General features: G+C 37.9%; 1 protein-coding gene across 1 annotated transcript in view; it reads left to right on the forward strand.

The window, feature by feature from the left end:
• Positions 1-21,200, forward strand: part of LOC131104547 (uncharacterized) — a 71,184-nt gene that overhangs the window by 22,595 nt on the left and 27,389 nt on the right. Inside the window, exons 8-23 of the mRNA XM_078794234.1 lie at positions 827-934; positions 2,593-2,646; positions 3,802-3,855; positions 5,958-6,002; positions 8,744-8,797; positions 10,619-10,663; positions 10,746-10,799; positions 12,106-12,150; positions 12,242-12,295; positions 12,507-12,551; positions 12,769-12,822; positions 16,753-16,797; positions 16,887-16,940; positions 17,009-17,116; positions 19,076-19,129; positions 20,438-20,491. Of these exons, the coding sequence (XP_078650360.1) occupies positions 827-934; positions 2,593-2,646; positions 3,802-3,855; positions 5,958-6,002; positions 8,744-8,797; positions 10,619-10,663; positions 10,746-10,799; positions 12,106-12,150; positions 12,242-12,295; positions 12,507-12,551; positions 12,769-12,822; positions 16,753-16,797; positions 16,887-16,940; positions 17,009-17,116; positions 19,076-19,129; positions 20,438-20,491 (927 nt within the window). The remainder of the gene's footprint in view (positions 1-826; positions 935-2,592; positions 2,647-3,801; positions 3,856-5,957; positions 6,003-8,743; positions 8,798-10,618; positions 10,664-10,745; positions 10,800-12,105; positions 12,151-12,241; positions 12,296-12,506; positions 12,552-12,768; positions 12,823-16,752; positions 16,798-16,886; positions 16,941-17,008; positions 17,117-19,075; positions 19,130-20,437; positions 20,492-21,200) is intronic.

Consider the following 21,200-nt stretch of genomic DNA (forward strand, 5'->3'; position numbering starts at 1 on the left):
CTTGCCATATACAGCGCGGACCACAACACGATCTGTAAAATTTTGCCGCTTGACGAAAAAACATTATCAGTGGATCATGAGGACAAATCTAAAAATTGTGGTCTATCGATAAAAGTGCTCCATCTTTATGGAGCAAATATCTGTTTTAAAAACCTTCTAAATATGTTTTTAACATTATTGGAGTCATTTAATTCATATAACTAAGACTCATAAGACTCTTGCTGTACATGTGTTCCAAAGTGCTTCCTAATTATGAACCATATAAGGAAGTCCGGAACAGTTTTACTGGCTTTACTTTGCTGGCTTACAGCCCATATAAGGAAGTCCCTCCTTTGTGACATCACAAATGGGAAGTTTTACCACGCCCTTTGAAACCGAGCGTTTTGATCCATCCCAAACTTCTTTCAGGGCTCACTTCCAAATGCAAAAACCTCATAATCTGAAACTTTGGCATCATTTAATATGAGAATACACCATTCTGACTACATTTCTAGGTCAGAAAATCATCTGTAATTCAGACTCCAGTGTTATGTTCTCATGTCAGGTTTCTTCATGTCAGAATGTTGTGATCCAGGTAATACCTTGTCTAGGTGATAGATGGCTTGACTCAATCCCGGAGGCTCTGTGTCTTCACTCATCACAAACGTATAATTTACAGGACAGGCCAACGCTCCAGCTGCATGTGATTGTTTTCACGATATCCCGTCTTCGTTTAAGATTTTGCGCTTTGTCAGCTGTTAAATGTCACAGCTTCTCACTGACAAGCTGGATGTAAATCGTAGTTGTCAGACGTATGTACCATAAGTAATTTATGTTGTCTGGAAAGGGTGAGCGGGGACCGAGGGGCCCTCCAGGAAGAGCTGGGGCCCCAGGCAGAGATGGGGAGGATGGAGAGGATGGTCAGCCTGGGTCACATGGTATTGATGGGCCACAGGTGAGTTATTTTTCTATACATATACGCAATGAAATGGTGCTCCTTCTACTCAATCATAGAACAGAAACATGGGACTAGGGCCCTTTGGGACTTATTTGAACAATTCTTTGTCTAGGGTGGGATGATGATACAGTACACATAGGTTCAAATATGTACACATAACCCCATTCATATTTTTTCTTCACATTCACATTTTTGTGGCCCCCTATGGCCCCTTACTATCGCCCCCACCTGTGGAACAGCCTGCCGGAGAGCCTCAGGACTGCAGAGACTGTTTTAAAAATAATTTTAATCAGGCTTTTAACTAATATTTTAAACTTTTTAAAAAATATTTTTAGTCCTATTTTTTGCTCTTAGCTTTAGCTTTTAACTCCAGTGTTTCCTCAGAGGGGTCCTCCACACTGGGGGCTGTGTTGGGTCTGCTGAGGGGGTGCTGTCCTTGGGTCCCTTTGACCCGGCCGGCTGGGGGTTCCTCCCTTTGATATGGGGGTTCGCCCGTCTGTCGGGTTCGGGGGGCCCGGGTGCTGGTCCCCCGATGGCAGCACCTCCCAGTGTGGACGGCCCCAAAGGTGGCGTTTCCTTGTTCCTCAGTGCCATGCCATGTCCGCCTACTGTGTGATTGTATGTGTCTAGTATGGATGGTGGGAAGGAGGGGCTTTCTTTGTAATTGTTTTTCTTTTTAATTGTGGTAATTGTTTTTAATTCTGTAAAGCGCTTTGTGTTGCAGCAAAAGTGTGCTACAAATAAAGTTGATTTGATTTATTTGTATTGGTCCATCCAATGCTTACTTCATGCTGCCAAAATGACAGAATTTAGCATATCGAAAAATAATTACCGTATTAATAAATTCATGCCAAACCACATTTTCCGGACAATAAAGACGTGTAAGTTGCATCAGTAAAAAATAGATCATGAAAGGGGAAAAAATATATATGTCACATTTACTATTACTTATGATGAATCTATGATCACAGTTATATTTTTTAGGTGCTCAATGGCGCCTCTAATAACACTAAATTGACAAGTACGTATGTCTTGTGCTGGAAGACACAGCCATCCCAATGACAGCGGACATCGTAAGTGTTGTCGCCTCTGTTGTTGTTGTTGATAGAACTAGTATAACTATGTGTATCAATGCACATAGAAAATAAGTTTCGGTAGTGTTTTAAATCATCAAAAAACGGCAAAATACTGCAACTATTACTTGTTACTTGCACGTGTTACTGCATGATCACAGCATGTTTATGAAATGACGCAACTTTGTTAGAGGGTCTTTTAGAGGGATACATAGTCCCAATGACGTGCATTGTTAGCTAGCTCATATTAACGTATTTTTCATGCTATAATGCTCAGAAAATGGAAAGAAATATGTGTTCATGTTTCACATAAGGATTGTGAATGATGGGCAAAATTCCAAAAAAAGGCACCACCTTAAATGATATACTGTATACTGTATAAACAGTATGGAAGACCAGGTAAACTATGAAAACAATTGAGAAAACATGGTAATTATGGTAATTATGACTAGATGCTGTATTATCATTCCATCCTGAAAAAAGAACCATTGTAATCATTTCTTAAACCCCCAATATTAAAAAGGCATTGAAGTCCATGATGAGTGTGTGCCAACTTATAATTTCGATTCTCATTGACCTCAGGGACCGTGGGGCTACCGGGGTGAGCGTGGGTCTAAAGGGGAAAAAGGTGATGAGGTGAGTAGGACAAATATCACTGATGAAACATTCATTCATTCATTTTCTACCGCTTTTCCTCACAATGGTTGCAGGGGGTGCTGGAGCCTATCCCAGCTGTCTTTGGGCGAGAGGCGGGGTACACCCTGGACTGGTCGCCAGCCAATCACAGGGCACATAGAGACAAACAACCATTCACACTCACATTCATACCTATGGACAATTTGGAGTCACCAATTAACCTAGCATGTTTTTGGAATGTGGGAGGAAACCGGAGTACCCGGAGAAAACCCACGCATGCACGGGGAGAACATGCAAACTCCACACAGAGATGGCTGAGGCTGGAATTGAACCCTGGTCTCCTAGCTATGAGGTCTGCGTGCTAACCACTAGACCGCCGTGCCGCCCCTGATGAAACATTTCATAAATAAAAAAAACATAAAACAGAATTATTTGTGATATATTTATGATTATATTATTTATAAAATAATTTATATTATTATTTATATTATTTTAATTGTGTAATTATTTAATGCAAAATTAATGCATTTGTGCAGTTGGAGCATTTACTGTTCAGTCATCAATCATCACAGACAGTAACCTGTTTTCCAAACAGATGTTATCCATGCAGGCTGCACGGCGAACAAGTAGTTAGCACGCAGGCCTCGCAGCTAGGAGACTCCAAGTTCAATTCCACCCTCGGCTATCTCTGTGTGGAGTTTGCATGTTCTCCCCGTGCATGTGTGGGTTTTCTCCGGGTACTCCGGTTTCCTCCCACATTCCAAAAACATGCTAGGTTAATTAGCGACTCCAAATTGTCCATAGGTATGAATGTGAGTGTGAATGGTTGTTTGTCTATATGTGGCCTATGATTGGCTGGCGACCAGTCCAGGGTGTAACCCGCCTCTCGCCCCAAGATGGAATAGGCTCCAGCACCCCCTGCGACACTCGTGAGGATAAGCGTTAGAAAATGAATGAATATTATGTATGCAAAAAGACTGTGGTAAAACCACTATAGGTCCAGCATGCTGATAATATTAATCAAGATAAAATAAGGATTTCATATGAACATTTGCAATAAAAGTGACTACTTCCGTAGCTAAACAAATGTATGAGTTTCACAACTTTATATCATGGCAATTTATATTATGTTTAATAATTATTTATCTTTTCTAGGGTTTCATGGGCCTAAAAGGTTCCAGGGGGGAAACTGGAGAACCAGGCGACAAGGTAAAGCTTTAATTGATGGGACATAATTGTTATGTTTACTATTTTGCTCTTGTTATGAGAACGACAGCTTGATTTATGTATTTTGGGTATTTCCTCAAAGGGAGCCCTCACTGTTCAGACAGCGTTGCCTTATAAAGATAAAAGCTAGATCAAACTTCCACAACCCCTTGTAGCAAATACTACGCTATGGTTACAAGAGCCCGCGTTTAACCCCGTTTCCACTGCAAGAGGTACTGTACTATAACAGGTACAAGTTATAGCTGGACAGCTGGAGTTCCATGCACACCAAACTGATGCCATATGGATGTCGTACATTGGATAGTGCCCTACGGAAGGATCGGAACAATGGGGTTGATTTCTTTAATTTTGTTGCAGACTGAAAACAGTCGGGTTTGACATCAAAAGATGAATACTAAACCCAATGAGGAACACAGCTTGACTTCCATGTATCTGGATCTGGATCGGATGCACAGTTTAAAATACAGAATCTTGTATCTGAACCCATTTTTCATGTATATTTCAGGTATATATTGCTGTGCTTATTCAATTAATAGCATAGAATTTCCACAATCTGTTTCCAATGGGGCGGTACGGTGGTCTAGTGGTTAGTGCACAGACCTCACAGCGAGGAGACCAGGGTTCAATTTCACACTCGGCCATCTCTGTGTGGAGTTTGCATGTTCTCCCCGTTAATGTTTCTCCGGTTTCCTCCCATTCCATTATTTTTTTAATCTTTTTTCAAACCAATTACTTTTCATAATTTTGACTTTATTCCCATTATTTTTGGACTTATATTTGTTTTCATTGTTTTTGATAATATTACAACATTGAAGTATTTTTTTTTTAATATTCTAACTGTGGGCGGCACGGCGGTCCAGTGGTTAGCGCGCAGACCTCACAGCTAGGAAACCTGAGTTCGATTCCCCACTCGGGCATCTCTGTGTGGAGTTTGCATGTTCTCCCCGTGCATGCGTGGGTTTTCTCCGGGTACTCCGGTTTCCTTCCACATTCCAAAAACATGCTAGGTTAACTGGCGACTCCAAATTGTCCATAGGTATGAATGTGAGTGTGAATGGTTGTTTGTCTTGGCTATTGCACAAACATTTGTCATAGCCTTGACAACCATTTGGGAAATATGAAATAAGGACCAAGCCACTGTGCACCGAGAAAATAAGTAATCATAAGTGCATGTGTTAATGCATGATCACAGCGTGTATATCAAACCAAGCCATGTTGTTTTGAGGACTTCATAGTAGAGATCGACTGATATGGTTTTTTTGGGTCCGATGCCGATACCGATTTTTTTCCATCACCCTTAGCCGATGGCCGATTTTGCTTGGGCCGATTTTCGATTTGTGGCCGATACTGCTTTTGATCCCTTAATTTACAACACAAAGCTGCCCCGGCGGATGCCTGACTTTAAATCATGCGGTGGAAAAATACATCGGCAAACCCACGCGCATATCGGCTGATACCAATACAAGGAAAAAACGCAAATATCAGCCCAATATATCGGCCGGCCAACGTATCGGTCGATCCTTACTTCATAGTCAAAACATATGTATCCCAATGACAGCATTGTAAGCTAGCTGAAATTAACTCATTTTCTCGTGTTATAATGCACAGAAAAGGGATAGAAATAAGAATTGTAACAGGTGTGGAACAGGTACACCAAGGAAAGCATCAGCGGGGGGATGGCAGTAGACACAAAGAGAGCTGTAAAGAAAAACCCTAAAGCAACCATTAGCAACAACCAAAGTATGCAAACCACTCATTAGCAAGAAGAATATGAAGGCCAGGCTGGAATTTGCCAGAAGGTACAGTAATGAGCTTACCGAAAAAATCAGTGTTTTATGGAATTTATGAGGGCTTCCTCATCTTCTTGCTAATGAGTGGTTTGTATCTTCTGGTGGAGCCATTGTAGTTTGACCTCATCGTTCTGATATGTCTGGAAGGAACTGTATGTGTCGCTCGTTGGTTATCTTAATGAAGTATTCACACATTTAGTGTTAATGAGAGTGAATACACGACCAGCAGTATTACTTTATAAGGAAAACTTGAATGGTGACTGAATGATCTTGGACTGTCTTTGTTGTCTTTAGGGTTCTACAGGTTTACCGGGGCCACCTGGTCCTGTCGGGCTCAGGGTGAGTGTTCTGGACTTTCTAATGATGCTATATATTTACAGTATATCTGTTTAGTCCGTGTAGTTGGGATTTCATGTACTTTTTATTGAAAAATGTCAGCCAGAAAATGTAAAAAAAAAGTCAAGCATCTCTACATGTGCTTCTTAACCCTCCTCTTGCGTTAGGGTCGGCACCGACCCGTTTTACATTTTAATGCAGGGGTCTCAAACACGCGGCCCGCGGGCCAAATGTGGCCCGCATGACACTAGTTTGACGCCTTGATATGAAAGTTTAATGTTAGTGCGGCCCGCGCAGGTTTGATATGGATGCTGTATGGTATCATGTACCCAGAAAAAATTATTACGTTTGATTAATGTTCATGTTAAAGGTTAAACAACTGTTAATAGTTATCCTCCCTATCTGTGTGGAAGTGGTAAGTTTTTGGCTATTTAAGTTGAAAGGAAATAACTTGAAGGCTACCGTTTAGGTCGCTAGCTCTCTAGTTTGCGAGTTAGCATGTGTCTCAAGACCCTGCAGTTGCGCAATATGTTGTAAATAAAAAGAGTATAAATGTGACTATAGTCGTGTTTTGTCATGTCTACAGGGCTCTAATAATGCTTTGTTCATTTTAATCTGAAAAAAATCATTTGTCTACCCACCAACTATATGTGGTTTCTTAAGTTTTTATTATTTGCCATTTTGTTATTATTATTATATTTATTTATTTATTACTGATTGATTGATTTTCTTTATTCTTGATTTGTTTATTTATTTTTCATCTTATTTTGCGCAGAAAAATACAAATTAAGATATTTGAGAACAGTGGAATGTTTTATCAGAGCTTTTATTGTAGAAAATCGGAACCAAAGCACTGAAAAAGTGCATAAGTGTACAATTAGCCAACACAATGACAACCAGCTCCTCTTCTCATCATGTAAGCTTCAGGGGATTCTCATTTTGACCGCTTTTCCAGTATACCAGCAGAAAAACAAGGTCCAGACATGTGAGGTGAATTCACTCATTTGACTGATGGCTGATTTCACTTTTACAATTTGGATCATGGAAAGAATGGCAAGAAGTACAGTGAACCAAGATCTGGACCTGTTCTGCTTTTTCATTTCACTTTATACTAAAGTTCTGTTGCTGAAAACAAGAACTTTTTCTACCTTTTCTTGACATTAATATATATGGGTCAAAATTGACCCGAACACCATAGATGTTTCTTTAGTGATTAATACTAAAATGAGAAAATAAATACAACTAATTGATTTAAGAGATATGTTCTATATCCCTCAGTAATAGCCAGGTAACAAAAGAACCTTCAATTTATTAATATGATTCTTTTGAGGTTCATTTTACCATTTTTGGAAATTAAAATGGAGGGGTATAGTGACAAAAAAAGGCCTACAAGCCCACACCAAAAGTATTAAAACCAACATTTTCATGTATGAGGAAGCCTAAGAAGGTAACCAAGACATGAGAAGCAAATTTGATGGTAACTTATTGTTTTTAGTGTATTTTATATGATTTAATACATGGGTCAAAACCGACCCATTAACATAAGACATGATACCAGAAAGCTAACACAAGAGGAAGGTTAAGAAAACCAGAGTAAGGCAGCAATGGGAAGAATTGCTTTTCTTTTCAGGGGAGCTAAAGACCTCCTTTATGATCCCTGTTCTTCTGCTGACAGCTGTTTTGTCAACAAAACACAGTTTCCCCAATATTCATCCAATTATATCCAATTTCTAATTCTTCATATAACAGCACACAACTCTGAGGTTGTGTGGTGGGTGTGTGGGGGTCAGGATCGGCTTCTCACCAATCATAACAGAGTAGGCGTGGTCAGGGAAGGAGGCTTCTGATTTCACTCCACACTCTTTATTGCTCTCTAGTTCTACCATATCTTACTTATTGTGTGGAAATATGGGCTAATAACTATAAAAGCCATCTTCACTCGCTAAATGTACTGCAAAAAAGGTCAGTAAGGATAATTCATAATGCCGCCTACAGAGAACATACTAACTCCTTATTTCTAAAATCACAAATACTTCAACTTGCTGATATAGTTCATCTTCAAACAGCTAAAATAATGCATAAGGCTAAAAATAACCAATTAGCTAAAAATGTCATCCAATACTTCTCTACAAGAGAGGAGAAATATGATCTCAGGGAAGAAGTACATTTGAAACACTTCTATGCTAGGACTACGTTAAAAAGCCATAGCATTTCAGTATGTGGAATCAAACTATGGAATGGATTGAGTAAGGACCTCAAACAATGCACAACGATGAGCCAATTCAAGAAACAATACAAGCAGTTGATGTTTGCTAAATACAAGGATGAAGAGTCTTGAACCAGTCATGATGTGCTATATATATCACTATATTGACACTTACTATGGTACACATTATGGCATTGGATGCTCATATCACCTCGTACTTCGGCATGAGGTACATTATTAAAAAAAACCAACCTTAAACTGTATTATGGAAAGCAGGAAGTGAACAAATGTAACAGTTACTGATTGTAAAAGTACCAGATGGAGGGGTAGGATTTAATAAGCTTTGCTTCTTCCTACTCCTTTTGGACATGTGGAACTGTGAACTGATTATGTGATGCATTCAATTGTAATCTGATGCATGTTCAAATGAAATAAAACCATTACCATTACCATTACAGTTTCCTTGAATTTGATTGACTTTAAATGTAAAAAATACATCATATTAAATAGTATGATGTAAGATACCTTTGTTTTGTAGGGACCTCCTGGGATTCGAGGTGGTTATGGCCCAGACGGCCCGCTTGGACCCGAGGTGAGTGACTTTTGACTTTTTGTATTTAAGCGCCTCTTGACATGTTCTCAGCTCCTATTATGTGGCTTTGACCAATATCATTACACGATTAGCTCCACAAAGCGGAAAATTCCACAAATTGACTTAGGCCCTCCAGTTCCGTGTGCTTTGCTTATTTTTGTCTTGAAGCTGCCAGCAGTAGCCGTGGTTTATCACCTGTCTGGCAGCAGCCAAATTGCAATGTAATGATAATAATTTACCCATCAATTCCAGTCATTACCAGCTTTATTCGTTTTTGTTCAGTTATACAGCTGCAATTTATTCCTCCCAGCATTCCCAGGGCAAGATCAGACAATGCTGGGCAGCTGCCACAGATCACTAAGGTGATATACTGAATAGTCAGGCGCTTTGATGTTCTTTCTTTGGATTTGTTTCCACAGTATTGGATGCCTTTGGCTTTATAGTGAAGGACTAATGTAGAGTCTAATGCTGGGGTGTCCACATTTATTGTTGGATATTACAACTTTTTTTGATGACAATATTACTTATTTTTAAATACTACTCTCATAAAATTCTAGCAATTTTTCCAACTCTTTCAAGCTTCTTGGAAATTTTATTCTAATAATTGAAAACAGGATGTGATCAAATATATTAGCAATTGATGTGAAACAGAGACATGTTGTATTTTAACGTAACATGTATGCATGTTTGAATTACATTACACTGTTGGAATATTTATATTTTATTCTTGTAAAATTAAAGCATTTCTGCTGTTTTTTTTCCTTTTTTCAAACCAATTACTTTTCATAATTTTGACTTTATTCCCATTATGTTTGGACTTCATACCATTTATTTCTTGTTTTCTTTGTTTTTGATATTACAACATTAATGTATTTTTTCTTTAATATTCTAACTGTATGCGACTAAAAAACATTTTTTTTCTCATAAAATTATGAGATTCAGTCAATTTAAACTTTTTCTCGTTAGATTACAAGGTTTTTTCTCAGAATGTTTTGACTTTATTCTTGTAAAATTAAAGCATTTCTGCTGTTTTTTTTTAACCTTTTTTCAAACCAATTATTTTTCATAATTTTGACTTTATTCCCATTATGCTTGGACTTCATACCATTTATTTCTTGTTTTCTTTGTTTTTGATATTACAACATTAATGTATTTTTTCTTTAATATTCTAACTGTATGCTACTAAAAAACATTTTTTTTTCTCATAAAATTATGATATTCAGTCAATTTCAACTTTTTCTCGTTAGATTACAAGGTTTTTCTCAGAATGTTTTGACTTCATTCTTGTAAAATTACAAGATTTTTCTATTTTTACTCTTGTTTTTTTTGTCTTATTAGATTGTATTTTTTTTTAAGTGCTGTGAGCCAATTACAAAGAAATTGTGGGTCACAAATGGCCCTGGGGGCGCACTTTGGACACCCCTGGTCAACGGTGGTTGTAGTAAGTGATAATACAGTATGTGTAATTCATTCATTCATTCATTTTCTACCGCTTATCCTCATCGGGGGTCGCGGGGGTGCTGTCTTCGGGCGAGAGGCGGGGTACACCCCGGACTGGTCGCCAGCCAATCACAGGGCACATATAGACAAACAACCATTCACACTCACATTCATACCTATGGACAATTTGGAGTCGCCAATTAACCTAGCATGTTTTTGGAATGTGGGATGAAACCCACGCATGCACGGGGAGAACATGCAACTCCACACAGAGATGGCCGAGGGTGGAATTGAACCATTGTCTCCTAGCTAACCACTCGGCCGCCGTGCAGCCCCCAGTATGTGTAATTATGGACGATAACTTTTACTGTCTGGTGCCAGGGGGAGCATGGACTGGATGGTCTTCTTGGTTCGTTGGGTCCACCGGTGAGCTGAGTCACAGACAAATGTGATGTGATGAAATTGTTTTTGTATTTTACTATCGTTTTTGTGTGCTTGTCAATGACAGGGTGCACCGGGCATTACAGGACACGTTGGTGCTCAAGGAGTTAATGGCTCAAGGGTAAGATTAATCCACAGAAGTATTTAAGTGCTTTGGAAATAGTATGTAAACATTGGACCAAACCTGGAAGGAATTTGGGAATTGTATTGATGCTGCAGACAGAATTCCAGTTCCGTGTTCGTCAATCAATAATTGATATTGTAAATGAATGTCAGTCTTAAAGGGGACCTATTTTGCTCATTTCAGCCCTTTTTTATTGAGTTATGGGCTCCTATTGAGCAGATACATACAAAGCTTTCTAGATCTTCCAGAATCTGCACCCATTCCAGCTGTTTTTCCTTGGATTTCCAAAACGGTCTGTTTTAACTCATTCCACCCACAGCCTTACTCCGGGCCCGCCCACTCCACTACGATTGGTTCCACTCAGCTTGTACAGCGAACAGTTTGTATCGCCTGTACAGGGCAACGCCCATATAAGGAAGTGGCTTAAAAAACTGAAACCAGGTGTTCAGAGCCATCCAAAACTTCTTTCAGGGCTCAGACCCGATCGTGATAAGTGAATTTCAGCAAAGTAGGATTCAATATTAATAAAGTGATTATTTTACACTTACAGTATAGAAAACCTGTTCATGACTTTCTAAATATAGATTTCAATAATAGCCCAATAGTGCTAAAAGTCACTTTTACACTTCTATTCTTTGTTTACATCAAATTCTGCAGGCTACGGAATCACTGTAGGGACATAACACATGGCCGCCACTAGTATAGCAAGGTAGCGAGCTAACTAGTTAGCTTTCCAATTACTCTACACTTAAGAAAGTGTTTCAAACGGAGTGGGGATGAAAGACAAAAAAAGTCAAAAGTTACCACTTCCACATGGAATGAGAGGAGAAGTTTTATTTTCATTTGGTGGTTCCATAATCAGTCTGTAAACTAACATGCCTCATAAAATTAAAATTAAAATTAAAATTAAAATTAAAATTAAAATTAAAATTAAAATTAAAATTAAAATTAAAATTAAAATTAAAATTAAAATTAAAATTAAAATTAAAATTAAAATTAAAATTAAAATTAAAATTAAAATTAAAAAATTAAGATAAAAAATTTAAATTAAAATGTAACTTTTAATTAACATTTTTTTTTTACTAATCATAGGCCTCAGTCAACTACGAAATGGCGATCATTTATGATTTTTTTTTTTAAAAAGGACTGTATAGAAATCTGAGCAAATGTCATTTGAGCGGTCACAACTACATTTTTATTTTCATTTCTTATTTTCAAAATGAAGAACCGTATTATTGTCACAAAAGTTGTCAGAATGTAAACTCTTGACTTTATTTGTGACTTTCTGATATTATCATTTCAGGGTGACATCGGCCCTGCAGGCAGTGTTGGCCGCCAAGGCCCACAGGTATGATTTTATGCTGCAACGTTTCATCTTTCTTCAAACGTTTCCCTGCACTTTAAACAAGCCTTTATTTACTTGATTTGCTTTTGACTAGGGGCCCCCAGGTTTGGAGGGGCAGATGGGGCCTCCAGGACCCAGAGGTCTCCAAGTAAGTACGTTAAAGACGCAATTTGTCATCATTTGGCAAATGTCGACATTTGAACAAAAACATGCAAACATTGTTATTAAATTCATGACCTTTTTGTCTCAGTCTAATTTCTCAAAGTCTCAGGAGGATGAGATAAATGAGGAGGGCCCGTGCTTTATTTTGGTGTTTAACCGACTTCCTACAATGTGTTTATGTTCTGCTTATCTTACAGGGAACTCCAGGTCTCAGTGGTGCAGCCGGGCCGAAAGGAGATCCTGTAAGTATGTTGTAATTAGAGATTCATGAAGTGTTCAAAACGTGAGTTGTTTTTTTTACTGAATGGATACTTAGCCATCCCCGCTACTGCTAGCTAAATTTGTTTGGCCATGAATGGTGAATTGCGAATGTTCGGGGAAGCACAGTGTGGATTTGTTCCAAATGACACAGTAATTAATTTTATACTGTCTTATTTGATTTTCTTGTTTGCACCCTAGGGGCCGGTGGGTGTCATGGGTGTACGGGGTGAACCCGGCTTTGAAGGGCAAGTGGTGAGTTGCATTTAGATGTTCCACTTGGTGAATTTGTTATTCTCATTGTATTTTATTTATATACTCGATACCTTTCAGCATGGTTGTCCGGTCTTTGTCCACCAAGAGCCACATACTGAAAACTGAAATACAACAAATACACACGGGTTTTGTGATATAGCTGAATAAGCATACAGTAAAGTCTCGTTATATCGATATTCTCGTGAGTCGGAAAAAATATCGATATAACCAGACTATCGATATATCCGATCCTGCGCCGAACTACATTAAAAGTGGGCAATAATGCACTCGACATTGTTCTATACACATGAGAGAAACCACGAACGCCAGCATGTACATATGAAAAACAGTGATTATTGCAGGCGATAAAAAGATATCTGAATACAACACAATTAAATACATGTATTTGTACGCTTGTGTCTTCGTTGGAATAGGTGTGTATGCTATGTCAGTTGGTTCTTCATCCTCATCATCCTCGTCATGAAAACACTAAGTCTATTCACTGAATCTTCCCTCTAAATTATACAAATATTTACTCCTTTACTTCAAAAGATTGTTTAATACTTACCTCATATTAATTACCTGTAATCCTCTAATTACCGTCCGTTGGTGGAAAAGCCGAAACACCGTTTACAGATTTCGCTAATGGTGGTATTGAAATCCTTAAGCAAATATTGATTCAGCTTTAAGCTGCTTTTGTATCGATATAAGCAGACCAAATTGGCTGGCGGGAGATGAAAAGGGCATCGTAGTATCCGGATTATCGTAATAACCGGGTATCGTACTAACCGGAACTAATTATATCATAAAAGACTAGAAATTTGCCGGGAAATGAAAATTGTATCGTAATAAGCAGTACTATCGATATAACCGATATCGATATAACAAGACTTTACTGTATTATTAAAATGTTCTTCTCATAATATTATGACTGTATCCTCATAATATTTCATAATATTTATTCCCATATCATTATAACCTTTTCCCCAACCAAATTTTCCAGAAATTATTATTACTTTATTTGTTTAGTTTTTTTTCTTAAAGGGGACTTACTGTGTTTTTTCCACTTTTCTGACCTATAAATGTAGTGAGAATGTTGTATTCTTGTGTTAAACAATGTTTCAGATAATGAGGTTTTCGCCCTGACAGAAGTTTGGGATGGCTCAAAACGCTCGGTTTCAAAATGCATGGTAAAACTTCCCATTTGTGATGTCACAAAGGAGGGACTTCCTTATATGGGCATGGCTGTAAGCCAGCAAAGCTCTCTGCCCTCAACCAAGCTTTGCTTATCTGTTTACTTGCTAGCAATGGCTCGTACGGGAGTTCCTGATTGCCAGCCAGCAAAAAAAATGCATTTTAATCTGCCAATGGCATTTCACACTGGACTGTTTGTTAATGGACGACAATGTAGCTAGACTAGCTGACAAACTTTCCAACGTTACTTGGTCGTGTGGAAGAGTCAGAAGTTCAAGCAGTAAGTAACAATTTATCAGTGTTTATTTTGTGTAAGTCATAGAGCAAGTACAGGAAGCGGGGTTGCTAATACCTGTTTCCCACCACAATTAGTGGCCACATTGGACGCTAACATGCTACTTAGCATTGAGAGACATCTTGAAGTAACCTTTTTTCTTGAGAAACTTCGGACTGTTCAGTCTCTACTTCCAGATCAAATTCAGAATCCAACACCTGCCGTTGTATGTTAAAAGCCGACGTTTTAAAAAGTTTATTAGCAACATATTATTATACTGTTTGCAGCTAGCGGCGAGTGTGACCAACCACAACAGTGTGGGCGTGGCTGTAGTGGGCTGTGGGTGGAATACATTAAAACATATTGTTTTTACGGGAACCATGGAATCCAAAGAAATACAGCTGAATAGGTGCAGATTCTGGAAGATCGTGGTGCTGCTTATTGTGTGTAGCTGCTCTATAGGAGCCCACAACTCAATACAAAAGGCTGGAAAATTAGCATAATTGTGTTTAGTCCTGAAAAAAAGAAACATATACTGTATTTTTAAAAAAACATTTAAACTCAGTGCTCATAAAATGCCATTATTTTTCCTCATAATATTAGTATGTGCCCTGTGATTGGCTGGCCACCAGTCCAGCGTGTACCCCGCCTCTCGCCCGAAGACAGCTGGGATAGGCTCCAGCACCCCCCGCGACCCTCGTGAGGAAAAAGCGGTAGAAAATGAATGAATGAATGAATATTAGTATGTAGTGTATATTAGTATAATATACCTTAATTTGCTAATTAGAATATGACTTTATTCTTATAAAATTACAGCTGTTTTTCCATGTCCATGTTTGTTTTTTGGTAAATTTCAAATTGAATTGCAGCATTTCAGATTTTTCTTGTAATTTTTTTTCTCATGTTGTGACTTTATTCCCATAATATTTTGACTTTATCTGTGTATTATTGTCATTTTATAATCTATTTTTAAAGAAATGTTTTGTTTGTTTCTCATAATATTATCAGTAAAAGAATTATACGCATTTTTATATTTGGTATTCAAAGTTTAGGCTATGAAATTACATAATTTTTCCTCATAGTATTACTGGTTTATTCTCAAATTATGACATTTTTATAATTACAATTAAAATATGACCCTTTTCTCTTCCTAATGTGACTTTAAATGTGACTTCTTGTTAAATCTTAGAAAATAAGTCTTTTTTCATTTTCTACCCTTTCTATTTTTAAATTGTCCCTCTATTTTAACGTTATGCTACTAAAAAGTATTACATTCAAGGCATTATTATGACGTTTTCTCCTATATTTAAACTTATTTCTTGTAAAACTAATGCTGATTTTTTTTATTTTACAGCAGTCTTTTTTCATCTCTACCCTTTTTATTTTTAAATTGTCCCACTATTTCAACGTTATGCTACTAAAAAGCACTATATTCAAGGCATTATTATGACGTTTTCTCCTATATTTAAACTTACTTCTTGTAAAACTAATGCTGATTTTTTCATTTTTGTTGTTATTACTATTGTATTATATTATACAACAATATAATACATATATATAATAATATATATTATTAATATACTATAATATAATATAATATTATTATTGTATTATAGTTTTCATTTTTACAATATGCCCCATTAGTCATTTACGTCCCTCAAATAGCTCCCGGGCAGCAATGGACACCCATGCTTGTAACTATAATTTGCTGATGATGTTTTGTACTTAAGGAAAATAAGTTACAATGTGCAATCAAGGTCATTTATTGCAATTAAAAAAACAATAATTAATAATAAACAATTATACAATAAATAACAATTAACAATATAAGCTGAAGATAACAGTATATTATGTGGCTCATAAACATAGAAATCGCTCTGAATATGCAGCCTCTCAGTTCCATCTTACGGCCGTTTTGCTTTAGAGGGGCGCCCTCTAGGGGTAGCGCTGAGCTATTGCTCCACTGTCAATAAAGGAAATACCAAAATAAATCTCACAAAAAAGCTTCCAGTGTAGTTGAGTTTCTCACTGTTTCGACACTTTAGCCTCATGACATAAAAAAACATTAATCACCATTTAATTGAAGGCAACAATTGTAGCTTTATGTTTATTTCTGACCACCATTCATTTTCATTGCTATGCAGCTGAAACACTTCTTTCATGTCCTAGTATCATCAAGTGAAATATGATGTGATCCATGATAAACAGAAAAGTGCCTTTCACCCCATTTTTCATGATATCTGTTAATACACTTTCTACTGTAAGCATTGTGGAGAGTGTTGTTTTTGATTGACAGCTCTAATATTCTCACTTGTATTGTGTTACAATTCAATCATGTGTACTTCTGTGGCGGTCTCAGCCATCTGACACTTGAGAATAAGGATGTTGTATTGATTGACTGGCATTCCAATTTCTCTCATATAGTTTTTCTAGTCTGATATCCGGTTTGAAATTATGTACAGGGTGTACCAGGGCAGCCGGGTCCACCAGGTTTCCCAGGAGTGCCGGTAAGCTCTGTTAAAATAGACTATAGATAATAATTTTATGACTTTTCCTTTTTTTCTTCAAATCATGAAAGCTGTTTTTTTATGTACAGGGTCCCTGTGGGCCAGATGGAGAAAAGGGGATTCCAGGACCTAAAGGAGATAAGGTAGGACCAAGACCTGTTTCTAAACATAATTATTACCCATGGTAGATGTCAGAATGATTTTCTCTTAGGGCGTGCAAGGAGCAGCTGGAGTCGGGGGTCCACAGGGAGAGATGGGCCCCGCCGGACTTCCAGGTTACCTTGGGCTTAAGGGCCAGCCAGGCCCCAAAGGCACTGAGGTACTATGTACAGCATTTTGTCTTCTGGTGACTCAGATGCATAACATTTGGTGGTTGATGTATGCAGCAGTGGTTCAGATGGTAGAGCACATCATCCGGTAACTGGAAGCTTGGAGGCGGCTTGAACCCATTCCATCCAACCCCAGTCACTCTGCAAGACACCTCAGTGTCATTTTGGCCACTGGTTCTTAACGTACAATTAGCTTTTCACCATCAGCTGATACTGATTACCTTGAATTTACAGTGGAACCTTGGTTAGGGTCATTAATTCATTCTAAAGGTCTGACTTTAACTGAAACATTCATTCATTTTCTACCGCTTTTTCCTCACGAGAGTCGCGGGGGTGCTGGAGCCTATCCCAGTTGTCTTCGGGCGAGAGGCGGGGTGCACCCTGCCAATCACAGGGCACATATAGACAAACAACCATTCACACTCACATTCATACCTATGGACAATTTGGAGTCGCCAATTAACCTAGCATGTTTTTGGAATGTGGGAGGAAACCGGAGTGCTCGGAGAAAACCCACGCATGCACGGGGAGAACATGCAAACTCCACACAGAGATGGCCGAGGGTGGAATTGAACCCTGGTCTCCTAGGCCTGCGCGCTAACTACTCGACCGCCGTGCCGCCACTAAAAAAAACATGTTCCTGTTAAAATTTTTGAAAGTCAAATTTTTATCTTAGGATGCTAGCAAAAATAAATAAATATATCAAAGGGGACCTATCATGCTAATTTTTTGGCCTTTTGTATTGAGTTGTGGAATCCTATAGAGCAGCTACACACAATAACCAGCACAGAAAGCTTTATACTAGATCTTCCAGAATCTGCACCTATTCAGCTGTATTTGTTTGGATTTTGTGGTTACAGCAAAAATGTTTTGTTTTAATGTATTCCACCCACGGCCCGCCTCCAGGCAAGCCCACTCCGCTGTAGTTGGTCACACTCCTGTATGCATAGAAACACTTCCGGGTGATAATAAACAGTGATGTAGCTTTTTATAATGTCTGCTTTTAAAATAAAGCCATATGTGTTAAATGAAGTAGAAAAGAGGTTTCTTCAACTTCTTACAACTTACAACTTACAACAACTTCTGTTAATGGTAAGTAGCTTTAGCATTTTAGCATTAGATTTTCTACAGCATTGGTAACCAAAATTGTGGTGGGAAACGGCTATGCAAGCGCTTTTGCTCCATAACTTACACAAAATAAACCCAGTTAGGACACTGATAAATTGTTACTTATTGTTTGCTCAGCTTGTCAGATAGTCCAGCTGCATACTGGCCCATGTTCAAAAAAACAGTCCTGTCTGGAATGCTGTTGACAGATTAAAATGCACTTCTTTTGTTGGTATTGAATCAGGAATTCCAACCACTTGTACCTGATGGTGGCGTCGTTAGGAATTGTAAACAAACGTGGCTTTGCTAGCAAGTAAACAGAGGAGCAGAGCTTGGGAGAGGGCGGTTTACAGATACGCCCATATAAGGAACTCCTCTGTGACATCACAAAGGGGCAATTTTAGCACGCCTTTTGAAACAGACCGTTTTGAGCCATCCTAAACTATTTTTAGGGCTCACTTCCAAATGCCTAAACCTCATTATCTGAAACTTTGGCATCATTTAACATGAGAATACAACATTCTAATTACATTTATAGGTCAGAAAAGTGGGAAAAACGTAATAGGTCCCCTTTAAGAACATAGGTGGACTCCCGCAGTGTATTAACAACATAAGACGTGCGCCATATTGAAACTGCACACAAGCTGAGGAAAAATGTTGGTGTACATTTTTAATTTTAACCAAAAAAAACCCCACCAAAATGAGGTTCCACTTTAGTTTATTCTAGAATAAGCACACAATAGCATATAATAAGCATACTCATGATCTTTACAACAATACATGTAGTCTTTGTATTGACATGATATTGACAGGATATTTCTGACTTATCTTTCATCTTCCAGGGCGGGAATGGTGAAACTGGTCTTCAGGGAGAACAGGGCAGTAGTGGACTAAAGGTTGGTCTGAGTCCCTGAACTACCAGTATGATACCAGTATGATCATATGTGGATCCAAACCTCCAAATGACTGTGAAATATTGCAGCTCCCCTGGTTATGTGTTTTATAGCTGCCCTGTTAGAACAGAATGTAAAGAATCTGAGGCCTGAAATTAGTCCTGTACTTTGGTAATGGTAATGGTAATGGTAATGGTAATGGTAATGGTTTTATTTCATTTGAACATGCATCAGATTACAATTGAGTGCATCCCATAATCAGTTCACAGTTCCACATGTCCAAAAGGAGTAGGAAGAAGCAAAGCTTATTAAATCCTACCCCTCCATCTGGTACTTTTACAATCAGTAACTGTTACATTTGTTCACTTCCTGCTTTCCTAATATAGCTTAAGGGTTTTTTTTGTAATTTTTAATTTGTTACGAGGTGATATGACCATCCAATGCCATAATGTGTACCATAGTAAGTGTCAATATAGTGATATATATAGCACATCATGACTGGTTCAAGACTCTTCATCCTTGTATTTAGCAAACATCAACTGCTTGTATTGTTTCTTGAATTGGCTCATCGTTGTGCATTGTTTGAGGTCCTTACTCAATCCATTCCATAGTTTGATTCCACATACTGAAATGCTATGGCTTTTTAACGTAGTCCTAGCATAGAAGTGTTTCAAATGTACTTCTTCCCTGAGATCATATTTCTCCTCTCTTGTAGAGAAGTATTGGATGACATTTTTAGCTAATTGGTTATTTTTAGCCTTATGCATTATTTTAGCTGTTTGAAGATGAACTATATCAGCAAGTTGAAGTATTTGTGATTTTAGAAATAAGGAGTTAGTATGTTCTCTGTAGGCGGCATTATGAATTATCCTTACTGACCTTTTTTGCAGTACATTTAGCGAGTGAAGATTACTTTTATAGTTATTAGCCCATATTTCCACACAATAAGTAAGATATGGTAGAACCAGAGAGCAATAAAGAGTGTGGAGTGATTTCTGATTGAGAACAAATTTTGCTTTTTTCAATACTGAAATATTTCTGGCCACCTTATGTTGTATATTTATAATATGAGGTTTAAATATGGATAAACATGATTTCATGACGATTTAAGACACTCAGACCAGCAAATATACACTCTCTTGATGTACATTGACACACAGATTTCCAGGTATCTAACAAGCATCATAAGGATCTCACATCCACTCTTTGCTGCTACATTTGAAATTACGTATTTTAGACTTTTAATCCTAATTTACAATCGTTGGCTTTTTCTTCATTGTCACATTCATTAATATGTGAACCGTCTTATAGGGAAACAGGGGACCGGATGGCCGAAATGGCAAGCGGGGACCCAGAGGGAACAAGGTACAAGGTTTTATATGAATTCTACATTAGGTATTAACTCATAATCTGGTCTTGACCAGGTTATGTCCAGGCTTTCATCTTAAAATTGGCCATGTTCTACTGTTTAACTCATTTGGAGATGCCTCACCATTTATTTAGAACCTCTGAGGGGACATTGGAGAAAAAAAAACATGAATAAAAAGAGTATTCCCTAATGATTTCATCCATCTATAAGGAATAAGGAGGAATAACCAGGAATGAAATGCAATATGAAATGTGAATAATTAGGCGACATAAATGTCACAGCAGTCCTTGTGTGAGTACTCACCCTGTTAGTCTTCTTATATAATATTTTCCGGAGGAATAAGCACTCAGACATCAATCGACTGGAAAAAAATACTTGTTTATGCTCGTCATAACACGCAATGATAATTACATTTTTTGTCATATACCCAAACACGATGGCTACGTTTTTGAACAAAAGTCAAATAATATGATGTCAAATGCCCTGTTTTCATGTAAACATGCACTGAGAACAAAGCTGTGAACCGGACTTGACGAAGTTAGCTGATGACGACCATTGCGGTACCATCTAGTTCTGTTTGTGGAATCTCGGTTTTGTTGAGCTACACCCTGAGCACAAAGTCTGGGTTGGTTGAGCGTCTTTGTCAGAATACCCCCTTTAGTCTTGAATCCATCATTTTGCCTTTGACAACATTTTAATACATAA

Source organism: Doryrhamphus excisus, linkage group LG10, assembly GCF_037039965.1.
Source record: "Doryrhamphus excisus strain RoL-2023G ecotype Guam linkage group LG10, RoL_Dexc_Guam_v1.1, whole genome shotgun sequence".
Lineage (NCBI taxonomy): Eukaryota > Metazoa > Chordata > Actinopteri > Syngnathiformes > Syngnathidae > Doryrhamphus > Doryrhamphus excisus.